Consider the following 15232-nt stretch of genomic DNA (forward strand, 5'->3'; position numbering starts at 1 on the left):
ACTGGGAGAAAAGACAACCGTGTAGTTTTTTGTTGTTTTTGATTTTTCCTTCATATATGAACGGCTGAATGCAGCTTTTGAATTACAATATTCGGATATAAGCATTGAATGCAAACACTGAACACGGATTTTGCAATGCAAAAATCGTTAAAAACTTAATTTCACAAGAACCGGACAAACAAACTTCCGATACAATAATTTTTATCCGTTTCTAGAGTTCAAAGTAATTTTTACTGACTGCCGCAGCGGACGAAGCACGGTTTGCTTGTTTGTTACGGGCAAACCGTGCTTCGTTTTTCAAACTAAATTGCATTTTTCCATATTGCATATTTTGCATATTGCATTCAGTTGTTCATATGCGTACGTCTGTTTGTTAAACATAGCATGGTAATTAATTATGGATCCTTAGAAAGGAAATCTATTCTACTTTGGAATCTCGATTCGTTGCAGTAGTGATTAATTGCACAACAATAGAATTCCTAAATCTCAGAGTCTCCTTATTATATTAGATTTTTCTTCCTGAGTATTTCGGTCAGATTATGTATTCAGCTGAGATTAGTTGCGTCCCTAACCGAGAGATTCCATATTGAAACTCCTTAGTGTTGTTTGAGTGTGGTGGGCAATTAAGAAAACCCTGTTTTGATCCATCTAGTGGTGTGATGATCCCTTTCTCATATTACTCGTATTCTCCAAAATATGACGGTGGTTTTCGTGAAAAAACTACTCATTGAATAAAAACAGACAACATTAGTTCGAACGTAATTTTACATAGTCTACAGATCGATACAGTTTTGCACCAAAATTAAAAGAATCTCCTTCAATTTTTAGCTCAGCGATCTCAAATTTTTCTGTGTAGTTTTAGCATACCCTTTGTTTGGGAATTTTGTTTGTGAAAATTGGTTGGGCCATATCGGAGAAAAGTGAGTGTGTTCCGTTTTGGTGATTTTGATCCCTATTCCCAGTACTTCCGGACACGCATTTCGGGGACCGGTATAGCCTAAGTCAGTTCGTAACATGGTCAACAACTTACGTGACCTAGAAGGTTTTGTTCCCAATTAGGAAGAATTTTTCTCTATTTTGCATCGTCGCTCTATACGACGGCTTGACATTTCAAACACTCATCACACTGTAATTCTGATCTGCACAAAATTCCGAAATATTGTAAATGAACTTTCATTTGAATCCAAGTTCGAGAAAATCGGTCACGCCATATCCGTGAGAAGTGAGTGTTCAATTTTGTGCACATTTTCCATTGTAATTTCGGAACCGAAAGTCAGATCCATATGAAATTTAAAAAAAATATGTCATATTTGCTTTAATCCATCTAGAGGAGTTATGATGTTTTTTCATATCACCCATATTCTCATATATAATACTGTGATATTCTTAAATATACTCTTTTGGATCAATCGTATAACCTACAAAATGAAACAGTTTTCAGATCGATGAAGCAATCTCTTAGAAAACGAAGTGAGTTCCACTGTTTCAGGTACTTCCGGAGCCGGAATCCAAGAACCGATAGGGTCGAAGTCAGTTCGTATTACCATCAACTAACATGATCTTCAAATTAGTTTTTTGTCTAATTTAGAAGATTTTTTACGATTCTTGCATCGTGCAACAACGGTTTGAAATTTTAAACCCTTATCATCGTGTCACTCTGGAACCAAAAGAGCCCAACAAAATTTAGGAGTGTCGTAGGTAAGGCTGAATTGGGTTCATAACTAGTCAAATTAAGGTAATGTTCTCCTTAATTTGACTAGTTATGAACCCAATTCAGAATTCTTTATAACGTTTCTTACATCGTTGCTCTAAATGAGGGTTTAAAATTTTGACCACTTTAAAATCTGTAATCTAGGAATCGGAAGTCGGATCAGGATAATATTCATATTGATATGCAACCATAAGACCGTTCATTTGAACCTAAGTGTGTGAGAATCAGTTTAACCTCTCTGAGAAAAGTGATTGATTTTTATTTTGGAGTACGTGCTCACTATTTCCGGTACTTTCGGAACTAAAATCTGGGGACCGCTATAGCCAAAGTGAGTTCTAATGACCAACAATTAACATCATAAATTGCATTAGTTTTTAGTTCAATTTAGAAGATTTCAACTATTTGAAAGTTTAAGAACAGGGCTTAAACCTGACAGGGGGAAGGGGGAAGAGCGCATTTTTGAAATACCTAATTATATTACTGATTTGCCCTATTTCCTGAAAAAATCTTCACAATAAACGTTTACATTCTATAGGAAGTTGTATTTGTTGATGTAAAAGCTTCTTCTTGTAAATTCGGAAATTAATGATGCAGGAAATCATTTCTGTTGTGATCAGCAAAAGTGCACGGAGGAGCGAGTAAATTAGCGAAATTAATAAATTTGGCCTAATATGAGTAAAAAAGAAAAAGATGCCTACAAACGGTTTAACTTAAGTTATGCACTGACATTTTTATCAGTAATTTGATTTTCTAGAATTGATAATAGTATATCATAAGAATTTTTCTTATCTGATTCTGATGCAGTTTATTCAATTGTACTCCATTTGAAAAAGGGCGGGAGATCAACGATTTCAGACGTAGATCATGTCATGTCTTATCTTGATCATATGTGATTCTCCTCCACCAACATCAAAGCTTATCGAATCATCCAATGATTGAACTTACATAAATCAAGAATCATTTTAGCTCAAAATCACTACCCATTGTGTGACGGAAGATCAGTACCGATATTGACCGATGTGATTTAAAATTCACTTATCAACTGATCATGAAAAGATTCTCCGGCAGTGATCTCGTTTCGATGAGGTTTTGGTCTTTATTTTCTCAGCCCTGTATGCTACACTAAGGAAATATTATTCTTTACCTAAAACAATAATATATCTGTGTACCCCTAGGAGGAATAAAACAGATGATTTAAATGTTTTATCAATTCCAACCAAATACTTTTGTTAATTTATATAATTGATATTAATAAAATAATTCCGATGATTTTGTAGTTTTAGGGATATTTTTTAATCTAATGACAGCATGTAATAAATCGATTTTTCCCTCATATTTGTATGGTTTGTCATAAATATTGAGAATGTATTGAGATGAATTTTATTTATTTTGATTTCGTGACTGCTCTAAACATAATATTTTCTAAAAAAAACTCACACAAAATAAAAAATTTTTACTCTAATCACCCTGTTATTCCAGAACCGCAAGTCGGATCAAGATGAAATTCAGAACTCTTTCTATGGGGTCCTACGAATTTTCATTTAAATCTAATTTTGTGAAAATCAGTTCAGTCATTTTCTAGAAAAGTGAGTGTACAAAAAATTACATATATACATACACACAACGTAAGGTATGAAAATAGCTGTACTTAGATCAAAATCGGTACTCATGCGGTACCGAACCCCTAAATAATTACTTTGGCGTTATTTGAAAAACTTTTCATTGAATCTGGAATATAAACAAGAAAGTTTTTTCGAACGTAAACTAGTATACCAATTGAAACAGTTTTTAGCCAAATTTCGTAAATTTTTTTCCTATTTTTGCTTCGCCGCTCTAAATAGCGAATTGAAATAACTAAGTGGATTTGTATGTCAATAAACAAACCTACTTACTACTACTAGATTTTACGTATTTCTTGGTTTGTTGAATATGTTTTAGTCTGTTTGAATATGGTTTGAGTACTTCGCATTTGGTGATGTTTGAAATTTAAACACTTTTACCCAATAACTCTGAAACCGGCTGTCGGATCAGTCTCCGTTTTTATTTTTTGAATTTCGGTCACTATTTCTGGCAGAATCGGAAGTCAATCTCTGCCTTACAATTCCGGAACCGGGAGTCGGATCCGAATAAAATATCATAGCAATCTATAGATTTTAATTTAGGTTTATTGAAATCCGTCTAATCGTCTCCGATATATCGCAGGAAGTCCCATTTTGAAGTTTTAAAAATTTCTATTTCCGGTACTTCTGAAACCGAAAACCGGGAGCCGGTATTGCCGAATCACGTTTTTTGACCATCAACTAACAAATTTGTAATCTTTAACGCTTTGCTAGTCGGTTTTTTTTTTCGTGGTCTTTTTTTTAAAAAAAACTACTCTTAAACCTGATTTTTTGCGCATAAGTGTTCACCCGTTGTTGAAGATTATCATACCTTCATGTTCAGATACCCGTGACATCGCGTAAGTTAAAATGTATATTATTCATGTTTTGAATGATCGGGCGTTATGCATCGCGTATATTTGGATGGGAAATTCTCATGGATTTGCGAATATTTGAGTTCTAGATGTTACAAAAAAAAGTCCCTTTTGCATTATCGTCATTTCGACTTTGTCCTTACTTTTGAGAAGAGCATTAGCAAAACTTCTCGAATATGTTCAAACCAGTTGTACTTGGCCAAGTGCCAAGTTATCACATCCATCGGATTTTATGTTCTTTATGTATTCGACTATAACTGCTGGAACAGTTTTGTCTGGAGTAACTCAAGTGTGTGATCTTGGAAAACAACTGGATACTGACGTTCGGTGCCCAACGGTCGCTAGTTATTTCGAAAGCTTCACGTCAATTAGTATCCATCTCTAAAATTGCTAAAAACTTTGAAGATCCGTGTTGCTTGAGAGCTTTATATTTCTCACTCGTACGCTTGATTTGTGAAAACGCTTCAGTAATCTGGTGTTTGGTAACTGTAAACTCTGTCACCATTTTCGGACAGATGCCAATTATTGAGAATCGATACGTTACAGCGCCAAAGAAGATTCCAACAAGCGTTGACTATTACGAAATTGATAAACGGAGAGATCGATGTTCCAGAACTTCACTGAAAAATTCATTTTCGAGTACCAAACAGATTGTTACGAAATATGATTTCACTACAAAACGGATCTCACAGGACTATATTTGGAAGTAACGAACCTATAACTGCGTGCATAAGAGCTTTCACTTCTGTTGAAGAGATTTTTGAGATTCTTCGCAGAAAGTATGAAACGAATCACATTACTCTTCTTTTTAGTACTTTTTCTCTGTTTCTCTTTAAAATATAGCGGAACCGGCTTATCTTATTTTTAAGTAACTTCCTAAATCAATTATTTGTTTTATTCTTGTTGAGACGTAGAGACGTATTAAGCTAGTCTTAAATTTTGATCAGTATCTAACACGGAAAGCAGATTGGAGAAATGACATGCGAATACATAACCACACATCAGCTGAGATAATCAAATGGATGATGATACTGATGTACCCCCTAAAGACAGCGAAAAAGACAAAAACAAAATCTCAAATCAGCGCCTGACGGCAATGTAGAGAATGAAGTTCAGAGCTAATAAAAGTCATTTTCATTGACTCAAAATAGACGAAAATGACAAGAAATTACTGTCACTCTCAGCTTCGCTTGCAAACTATGAGAGCGAAATCCATGTCCAGTTAATGACATAAGCGGAACAGTAGTTTCAAAATTGTGTTCTTTCTTCCATTTGCTCTTTCAGTCATTTGCAGTTTTCAGTGAAAATCCCGTAGAATGCAGTGTCGATATTCAACCGAAGCTGTGAGAATCGAAAATAACAGAAAAAGGTTTCACAATGACTTTTACCTGTTACTGCTCGAATTTGCATTAGTTTTGGTTTCCATCGATGAAAGAATGAGAATTGAAATTCTGCTGATGCTCCCTAAAGACGTTAGTTTGGTTTCGTCTTGTCATAGAGAAAAGAGTGACGTTGGCAATTATACTCTATCTTTTTTCAACGAGAATCGAGAATGATTCGTATCTCTTCATTTGTTCTGATGTCGGTCATTTACGCATGAGACAGTAAAATATTGAAAGTGAGGCTGTTGGATAAAATTCTTTCATTGAGAATGCGTGATAATTTTAAGCTCTGGTGAAGATAGACTTTCGATACGACTAGTCAATTAGGTTGTTTCTTGATGTGTTTTAACATGCAGGGTAATTGAACTGACAAAACATATCCCCAGATAGGAACTAGCTACAGGTTCGAGCCCCGTCTCTGTGGTAGTTTTTAAGTGATTTTCGTTACATAGTTACATTCGCATGCCATTTTTTCGATCTGTTTTCCCCGTTAGATACATATCAAAATTTTAAAGTTTGCTATACATGTTTTGTACAGGTGGATCTCGTTGATTTCTCTTTTTATTGGGAGAGGTAGTCTTTATAGCATCCTGCGAGGAATGGTGATCTATTGGCTCACTGTTAGCCTCACCGTCCATTGATTCGAGATCGCGATTATTGTTGTTCTTGTTGCTGGTATTATTGATAATGTTGTTAGAAGTATCGTGGTAGGTTTCTCAATCTTGTTGTCTTTTTGTGTCAATTGATAATAGTTCACAATTTGTTGGATGAGAGTATTTGGCTTTTTAGTTCCATCGTCCATGGGTCGAAATGTCTGTTTGTCTATTTCATCGTACGACTTGCCATAAAATACGGTTTGCTGGCAGTATTGACACGTGACTTACTGGTTTTCGTAGCTAGCCAGAGATCTTCCTGGTCACTTCAAAAATCAGAACACGCGGAAAAAAATTTTCTACCTTTCCTCTCAATGGGAAGATTATTTCTGTGTTTAGACATGTCTTTTTCCATAAATTTCTTTTCATCCTCTGGAGAAATGAAATATACACCCGCACTTCCGTCGAATAGTCCTCCACGTACACCAGTATGTTATACTTTTCATGTGCATTATTTGCTTGGTTGAATTGTATCTCAGTAATTTTGCATTTGCTCCTTAGGTAAATTTTCTTTTTTTTTTGTAATGATTTACAAATACAACACCAGCTACGGTTGACTTTGGACGCCAAAACACCAATACCTATTCGTCAGATTTGCTAATTTCGAATTTATATTACACGGTTCTTATATTGTGCCGTCCCGAGAGTAAGCCATTTACTGTGTCAACCGTCTCCACTTAAGTATCATGTTTTTTCATAACTAACAACTTCCGAATTACAATGATTTAAAAAAAACGCATTCAAAAATATATCTATGTTAGCCTTCGAAAATATTCGTTATGAACGGAATATGTTTCTCCATCCGTGCAAAATAAATGGTTTGGCATACTGAAGACGTGTACAAGGTTTCATCTAGATCAAAATATGTGAATTCTGCTAACCATTTCGGGAATTGCTTTTTAATTAAAATAAGGTAACGGTACCCTCATTCAGCTCAGCTTCAGTATTCATCTTATATACTGAAACCAAAGTTAGAATAACATCTGCTGTCTTTGTTTCATCCATTGACGCTAAGGGTAAGATGAAAATTGGTAGTATGTAACAATTTTTAAACTATTTTTTTATGCGGTATTGTTTCTTCGAGTCGATGTAAAAATACTGTATTCGATTATATCACAGTTCGTTCACTGAAAGTCGAGTAATCCGTAAAATAACATGGCGTTTGTACTAATGAGATGTCTGTTGGTACAATAGCACAATATTCATGATAAAAACCTATTTTAATCCACCTAGTGGTGTAATGATGCCTTTCTCATATTACCGTGAAATTCGCAAAAACAACTGTTTATTGAATAGGAATAGGATAATTTGTTCGGATCTAATCTCACAAACTCTATAAATCCTGTTTAACCTGTAGTTCCGAAACCGAAAGTAGTATCCACAACAAATTAAGGAATTCCGTATGAAACTGTAAGACTTTTCTTTTTAACCTATAAGTTTGTGAAAATCTATTCGGCCATCTCCAAGAAAAGTGAGTGAGATCCTTTTTGCAGTTTCTAATCACTATTTCCAATTCTCCCGAAACCGGATTCAGATGAACGGAATAGCCGAAGTTGGTTCGTTTGCTACCAACAAATATGACCTACAAATTGGAACAGTTTTGAACGTAGTTAAACTTATACTTACTATCTCATGCTCTATTTCGTTTAAACCAATTAAACTAAATCTAACGAAACGAACCTGCGTTTCTGTTACTACTGCGTGCTAAACAGCATGAATCAGCAGTATGAAACATGTAGTAGGATTGTTATTATTATTATTGACATCACTACACAACGTGTACGAAATAGAACAAAGCACGCCTTGTTCGTTTTGTGTTTTCTTCTTCTTTCGGTGTTGTACATATTGTCACTCTATATGGCGATTTGAAAACTTTGACACTCATCGCCCTGTAACTGCGGAACCGGAAGTCGGATCCGGATGAAACTTCACAGTAGGTTTAAAGACAGTATGAACTTTAATTCAAATCAAGATCTGTGAAAATCGGTTCAAGCATCGCAGAGGAATCGAAGTGAATTTAGTTTTAGGAGTTTTTCTTCTCCACTTTCGGTGCTCTCGGAACAGGAAAAGAGGGGACCAGTAGTGCCGAATTAAGTTTTCATGCCCACAAACTAACAAGCTCTGCAAACTAGAAGAATTTATCAGACAGTTTTATGTACCTGTTTTTAACCATCGTTCGTGGAAAAATACTAAGAAAATTCATAATTTTCCACTTATCACGCTTTAGTTCCGGAACCGGAAGTCGGATCCAGATAAAATGTTCCACAAATTTTTAGGATATTATAAGACCTTTCATTTGAATCTAAGTTTGCGAAAATCGATTGAGTTGTTCCAAAGATAATTGAATTGAAGTAAATTTTTTCTCAAATTTTCACATATTACCATATAACTCCGGAACCGGAAGTCACATTCAAACGAAATTCAATAGCAGGCTATGGGACCATAATACCTTTTATTTGAATCTTAGCTTGTGAAAATCGGTTCAGCCATCTCTGAAAAAAGTGAGTGCATATTTTTTTCACTTTTTTGGTACATATCATCCTATATATCCGGAACCGGAAGTCGGATCGGAATGAAATTCAATAGCAGGCTATGGGACTATGAGACCTTTCATTTGAATCTTTGTTTGTGAAAATCGGTTTGGCCATCTCTGAGAAAAGTGAGTGCATATTTTTGTTACATAAACACACACACATACACACACACACACACGGACGGACACACACACACACAGACATTTGCTCAGTTCGTCGAGCTGAGTCGAATGGTATATGACATTCCGCTCTCCGGGCCTCAGTTAAAAAGTCGATTTTCACAGTGATTGCATAGCCTTTCTATATGAGAAAGGCAAAAAGAATGAACTTATGAATTAGATAGTTCATTTTTTTCACGAATACTGAAAAGTTAGACATCCGTTTTGATGATTCAGCGCAACTACAACCACTCTTACCTTTTGAAACCATACATTCTTCATTTGTAGCGAGCAGGAGTTTAATACACATTTCAACCGAACTCACCTCGATTTCTTGGGCCTGGTCCTCAATGATGTTCTGATGGTGTTTGAGAGAACTTTCCAGTTCCTTGTTTCGCTCCAGCAAGGTTTTTCCGAGTTCCGCTGCCAATTGTAGATCTGTTGATGAGTAGAAAAATGAATAATAAACCATTAGGCTGGTGTAAGAATTAAATGCACATATGATAAGAATTGCTGGAACAAAAACCAATTTCCAACGTGATCTGAATGGTACTTTCCAAGGCACAGGCGATTTCGAAGACGTTAGTTTTAATAACAAAACAATTTCCGACACGTTTTCTTTTCCATAGGAAAACAAACTTGTTGAGTCTTGATTAAACCTGCGAAATGCTTGTTTGATTTTTTTTCGAAAACCATCTTCCCACGCTTCGTCGGCTAAGCTCATAATGTAATTACAGCCTCCCACTTTGCGATCCGAACGAAGATGTTAGCAACTAAGCATAGGCTACCTGAATCCAATTTCCTTCCGAATCGAAAGGCGGTTCGACGATATGTTGGTGGGTTATGCGAAATGCCTCGTACCATCCTCACCGCGAAGGAAATTATGTGACGGTGCGCGAAATATTTGCTAATAGTCGCGGCTCGCTTAGCTTGAGCTCATTCCAGTGGCATTTCCTTTTACGAGATGGGTGATACTTTCGATGTTATACCGACCGGGTCATTGAACTTTCCTAAGTGGAATATTGTTGAACGCATGAATACAGATGCATCAGTCCAACTTCGTTATACAGGAACACTTCATCCTGCCACGAAACTATATGTAGAAAAAAAATCTCTTTTTTTTGTTTCGCACAGAAACAGATGGCCACTTTCAAGCCAGAAAATGTCAATCGGCGGAAAACATAGTTCAAATTCCGTTTCAAACATTTCAAAGTTACATCAAACTTTCAATTTCTGAGACACAATCGGATTTAATAACGTGCCGGAGATTTACAGGCACCGACTACTGGTCCGTGTAAAATAAATTGACCATAATCCATTCAAACTCCACGCTTTGGACCACATTTGGCACACTCGAGTAGGAACGTAGCAGCAGACGGTTTGCGCAGAAGCCGCAGACCCACCGGAGCACGCCAAAAAAAAATGCCGCAATCAATCCACGCACGGTTCGGCTCTCTTCTCCAGCAGCAACCACCTGCCACTTTTCCAGTTACCGGTAGAGAAATTGCTCCACATTAATTGGCAGGTAAACTGGTCAATTTCCGACATTACAAATTCCAGACAGCAGCGTACTGCACCGAAACACCAACCATCAGGTGTGGCGAGGTGATCGTGGTTGAGCTTTCAACAGTAGCCACAAACGATTTTTTGACAGTTGTGCGCTGTGCTGCGTGCTTGCGCAAATCGCATGTGCAACGCGCGTCGCGATGACGACAAACTCGCGAAAATAAAAAAAAATGAATTGAACATCAGTCGATATGGGGTTTGTGATTCGAGTGATTTTTTTTCGTGGTTCACTACACAAGATAGGAAACAAAAAAGCACTTTTCTTCGTTTCGCTGCTGCCCATACCAAAACCCATGCTGGTTTGAAAGGCAAAACGCATTAAAACGCAATAAACAAGGTAATTTAGCGGGTGGCTGCGTGAGCACAAATGGGAAAAAACAAAAGTGCAAATCCAAAATGTATGCAATGCGAAATGATGTATAGGAAAAGACTACATGTGTTAGCTGAACAAAAAACGGATTGCGTTAATTGAAGCTTGGAACTGTACTTGGTATGAGGGTTTATAAAATAGAAGTCACTGACAGACAGGCTCAACAAATTGTCTGTGAGGTCGTATTTGGCAACATTGTGCATACAGCAATGGTTGTTTTACGAATCCCTTTAATAACATGTTTAACTTGACTCTATTTCAGTATTGATGTGATGGGAAACCGTCAGTTTTAATCCATCTAGTGGTGTAAAAATAGGTGTTGTGTCAATTTTCATAAATATCACTAGAGGATTCTTCCATAAAATTTATTTGAAACTTGAATAAACTAGACAGTTTATTTAGGATTTATTTATATTTTGTAAACATTGATAGGTTTACAGTTGAAAGGTATTAGAATTCTTTAAAAAGTCCCCGAAAAGTTAATCCAGATTCGACTTCCGGTTCCGGTTTACAGTGCGATTAGTGAAAATTTTCAATTTCACGAAAATCCTAGTTTCTGTGAAACGTTCGCACTTTGGACTTGACATTCTTCGTTAAATTCTGCACAGTTACTTTTGTGACTTTCCTGGTGGCAGCTGTCCAGTTTTTTTGAACTCCTGCATGTTTTGGGACACTGTACCTTCCTTCCGAAAGTGCCGCTTGACAATTGCCCAATACCTTTCAATTGTCCGAAGATCCGGGCAGTTCGTTGGGTTGATGTCCTTTTCCACGAATTGTACATTATTTTTTGACAACCCCTGTAGAACGGAGTTGGCGTAGTGGGCTGAAGCCAAATCCGGCCAGAAGAGAGGAGGGCTGAAGCCAAATCCGGCCAGAAGAGATGAGAGAGCCTTATGCTTTCTGTACAGTGGCAGCATTCTCTTCTTCAAACATTCTTCCTCCTACATCTTGGCGTTGATTGTGCCCTTCGTGAAGAAAATCGACGACCGCAAACCACAGGTACAAATTGCTTGCCAGACCAACACCTTCTGCCCAAATTTTTCCATCGCCACCGTAGTGTCAGCGTCCTCCAGGTCCTGGTACACCGATTTCGTATAATATTGCGGTCCGGGCAGCGCTCGAGAGTCTTCCTTGGCGTAGGTTTCGTCGTCGATCAGGATGCATCCGTCTTTATTCTGTAGAATCCGGTTATACAGTTTTCGCGCTCTTGTTTTGGCCTGAACTTGCTGTACCAAGGACTTTTTCGGCACCTTCTGTTTCTTGTGCGATTTCAGGGAGTTCCGAACTTTGATCCGTTGAATCATCCCGATGCTGGGGGCAAATCCCGCGTCGACGCCGATGGGTTTTTCCTGATGTACTCAACCACTTTTAAGTCCCGGCCGGGCTGGCTGGGACCCGGTTTCCTACCGGATCGGGGCAAATCCTTCATGGAAAGGGTCTTACCGAACTTCTCGATAGTATTTTTGACACTGGTGTGGTGCACTTTCACCCGTTTAGTAATTTCGTTGTACGTGACACCACCTTCTGAGCACCAAGTGTGCAGAATATTCTTTCGCGTTTCCGGATCAATTCGAATCATCATTGAAACGATAAACCGTACCAAAACCAATCGATTGCGCAGCCGTTATTAACATGTAAACAAACATGTCACCACAAAACACGCTGCAAAAATTTAAGCCATTTCAGAGTAATAACTGTTTGAATGTTGCTAACTACTTATCGATACACTCCTTAGCTTGCTGTTTAATATCATCCGTGTCTGACTCCCGGTTCCAGATCTATAGAGTAAAGTGTGTTTAATCATTTAGTGCGACGATGCAAAATAAAGAAATATACATACATGTAATCCACAAGCAAACTAATCGATATATTCTAATCGATTCTAACTAGGGGTAATGTACCAATAGAAGGGGTAATGTTTTAGTGACGAAAAAACTCGAAGGGACAACAGATCTCACTCTAACTAACGGTTTCCGTATATGAGATGACTAATGGTTGTGAGATAAAAGAGGGTAAAGGTGCAGTTACCCTACTTTAATCTCTACTATTGGTTGATCGTTAGTCCTGCGCTGAAACGGTGGCCTTTATAACCGTTCTTGCATGCACTTCCTCTTACACTTCACTCACAGATAATCTCACCATCTCATCAGGTTCCACACGAAAACAACACAAGCTCACAAAATAAACTGGATGAACATCGTTTGGTAGCTATCAGTGGTTTGCTCACATGTTCAGTCTATATTATTTTATTCTATTTCACAGTATTCCACCTCATTCCACAGTATTCTATGGTACACAAACCTCCAATAAACGTCAAAGATGAACTTGATTTACCGTTCAGCTGTTGTTGTCGTATGGAACTTAATTGGGATACGTTCATTTCACTTAATTTTCACTCCATACTGGTAATAAGCGCCGGTAGTATGAAAATGAAACATAAAACATATTTAAACCTAACCGTATTCTCCGGGTGTTTGAGTATAATGCAATCAACATCTTATTCAAGTAGTTCCATATCTCATTTATTTAATTCAATGATGATGCTAAAAAATATAACACATTTGTATTAAATTTTAATTGTTTGTTTCTGACAATATTTGGAATACCGTAAAGCCCTTTAACCATGGGAGGGTAATTATAGAATAAAAATAATGTATTTAAATTTACCGAAAATTTCAAGGAATTCGTTCAACACTGATATTGGCTGTAATTGAAACATGAAACCCCAGGAACAATTTCCCGAGATGAGTCTCACGGTATACGATGTTGTGGAACTATGAGGTTCCGATCATTGCTCGAATGTCTAGAACATAAAAAAATCTGCAAAAACAGTGAAAATAAGCTTCTTCGATTGCTCCAGAATTCTTGGTTTTGGAAGTATCGGTACAGTAGGTTACACATGATTATTCGTAATCGGTAAAGCAGAATGGAGTGATTTTTTCTTCTCACACAAAGAGCAGCATTGATCTTCATGCTTCTTCAAAATGAATCTACTTACTTTTGTTTTCGATTCGATCTCAGCGTTTTTTCAACATGAGTATTGATTTTCACAGGAGACAAGAAGAACATCGCAAATTACCGTGGTATCACCGCTCTTAGCGTCATTTTCAAGCTGTTTAAATCAATTGCTTGAGCTGTTTCAATCAGTTGCAATCGTATCTTTGCAATCGACGGCTGGCGGTTAAGATTAATGAAAATGTTTCCAAGGAGTTTTTTGCTTTTTCTGGTATTCCACAAGCCAGTCATCTCGGACCACTGATATTTCTACTGTATTTCAACGACGTGAACTATTTATTGAAAGGTCCACGATTATCTTTTGTGGACGACCTAAAGTTATTCCAAATTATCAAGACTCTTGAAGATGCCTATTTCCTTCAGAGTGAGATTGAAATTTTCTCCGAGTGGTGTTAAATTAATATAAAAAAATGACGCTAAATATCAGCAAATGCCCGATTTACACCTTCACACGAAAAAAAACACCTATATGTTTCAATTATTGTCTTCGAGGATCAGTGATCGATAGAGTCAGTTGTGTCAAAGATCTTGGCGTTCTTCTCGACGAACAATTGAATTACAAGGAGCATATTTCGTACATTGTCTAGGATTTGTCATAAGCACTTCACTGATATATACTGTTTGAAATCTCTCTACTGCTCGCTTGTTCGGTCAACATTCGAATACACCCAAACCTCCGTTTACGAACACTTTTTATACGTAACCTCTTTTTACGTACCTCTTTTTACGAACCACGTAAACTTCAATAACGTAAACTTTTTTTACGAACCAAATCCCAAATAACGTAAACTTTTTTTACGAACCTACTTCGTAAAAAGAGGTTTTGTCATTCATCGAAAGTGATTTCCGACTCCATGGAAACTACTACAATATTGGTATTTTTGGAAAGGGTTTAAAGAGTAGATTCCGGAAAATGATGTTTGAGGTAGTTTTGAAATTCAAGATAACGACTTCCGGTTTGTTGATATTCTTTGAAAACCTATATAATATGGGTATTTCCGGAACGGGGTTAATGAGTAGATGTCGGAAAATTATGTTTGAAGTGGTTCTGGAATCCAAGATGGCGACTTCCGGTTTGTGGATATTCCTTGAAAACCCATACAATATGGGTATTTTCGGAACGGGGTTAATGAGTAGATGTCGGAAAATTATGTTTGAAGTGGTTCTGGAATCCAAGATGGCGACTTCCGGTTTGTGGATATTCCTTGAAAACCCATACAATATGGGTATTTTCGGAACGGGGTTAATGAGTAGATGTCGGAAAATGATGTTTGAGATGGTTCTGAAATCCAAGAAGTCGACTTCCGGTTTATCGATATTCCTTGAAAACCCTTGCAATATGGGTATTTTCGGAACGGAATTGATGAGTA

The 15232-nt window shown here is 37.1% G+C and overlaps 1 protein-coding gene across 11 annotated transcripts in view; it reads right to left on the minus strand.

The window, feature by feature from the left end:
• The window catches only part of LOC131425442 (uncharacterized), a 273110-nt gene that overhangs the window by 22424 nt on the left and 235454 nt on the right, over positions 1-15232 (minus strand). For all 11 annotated transcript variants that reach the window (XM_058587374.1, XM_058587373.1, XM_058587379.1 and 8 more), the window contains one exon: positions 9237-9349. In XM_058587374.1, coding sequence (XP_058443357.1) covers positions 9237-9349 — 113 coding nt within the window. The remainder of the gene's footprint in view (positions 1-9236; positions 9350-15232) is intronic.

This window comes from Malaya genurostris, chromosome 1, assembly GCF_030247185.1.
Source record: "Malaya genurostris strain Urasoe2022 chromosome 1, Malgen_1.1, whole genome shotgun sequence".
NCBI lineage: Eukaryota > Metazoa > Arthropoda > Insecta > Diptera > Culicidae > Malaya > Malaya genurostris.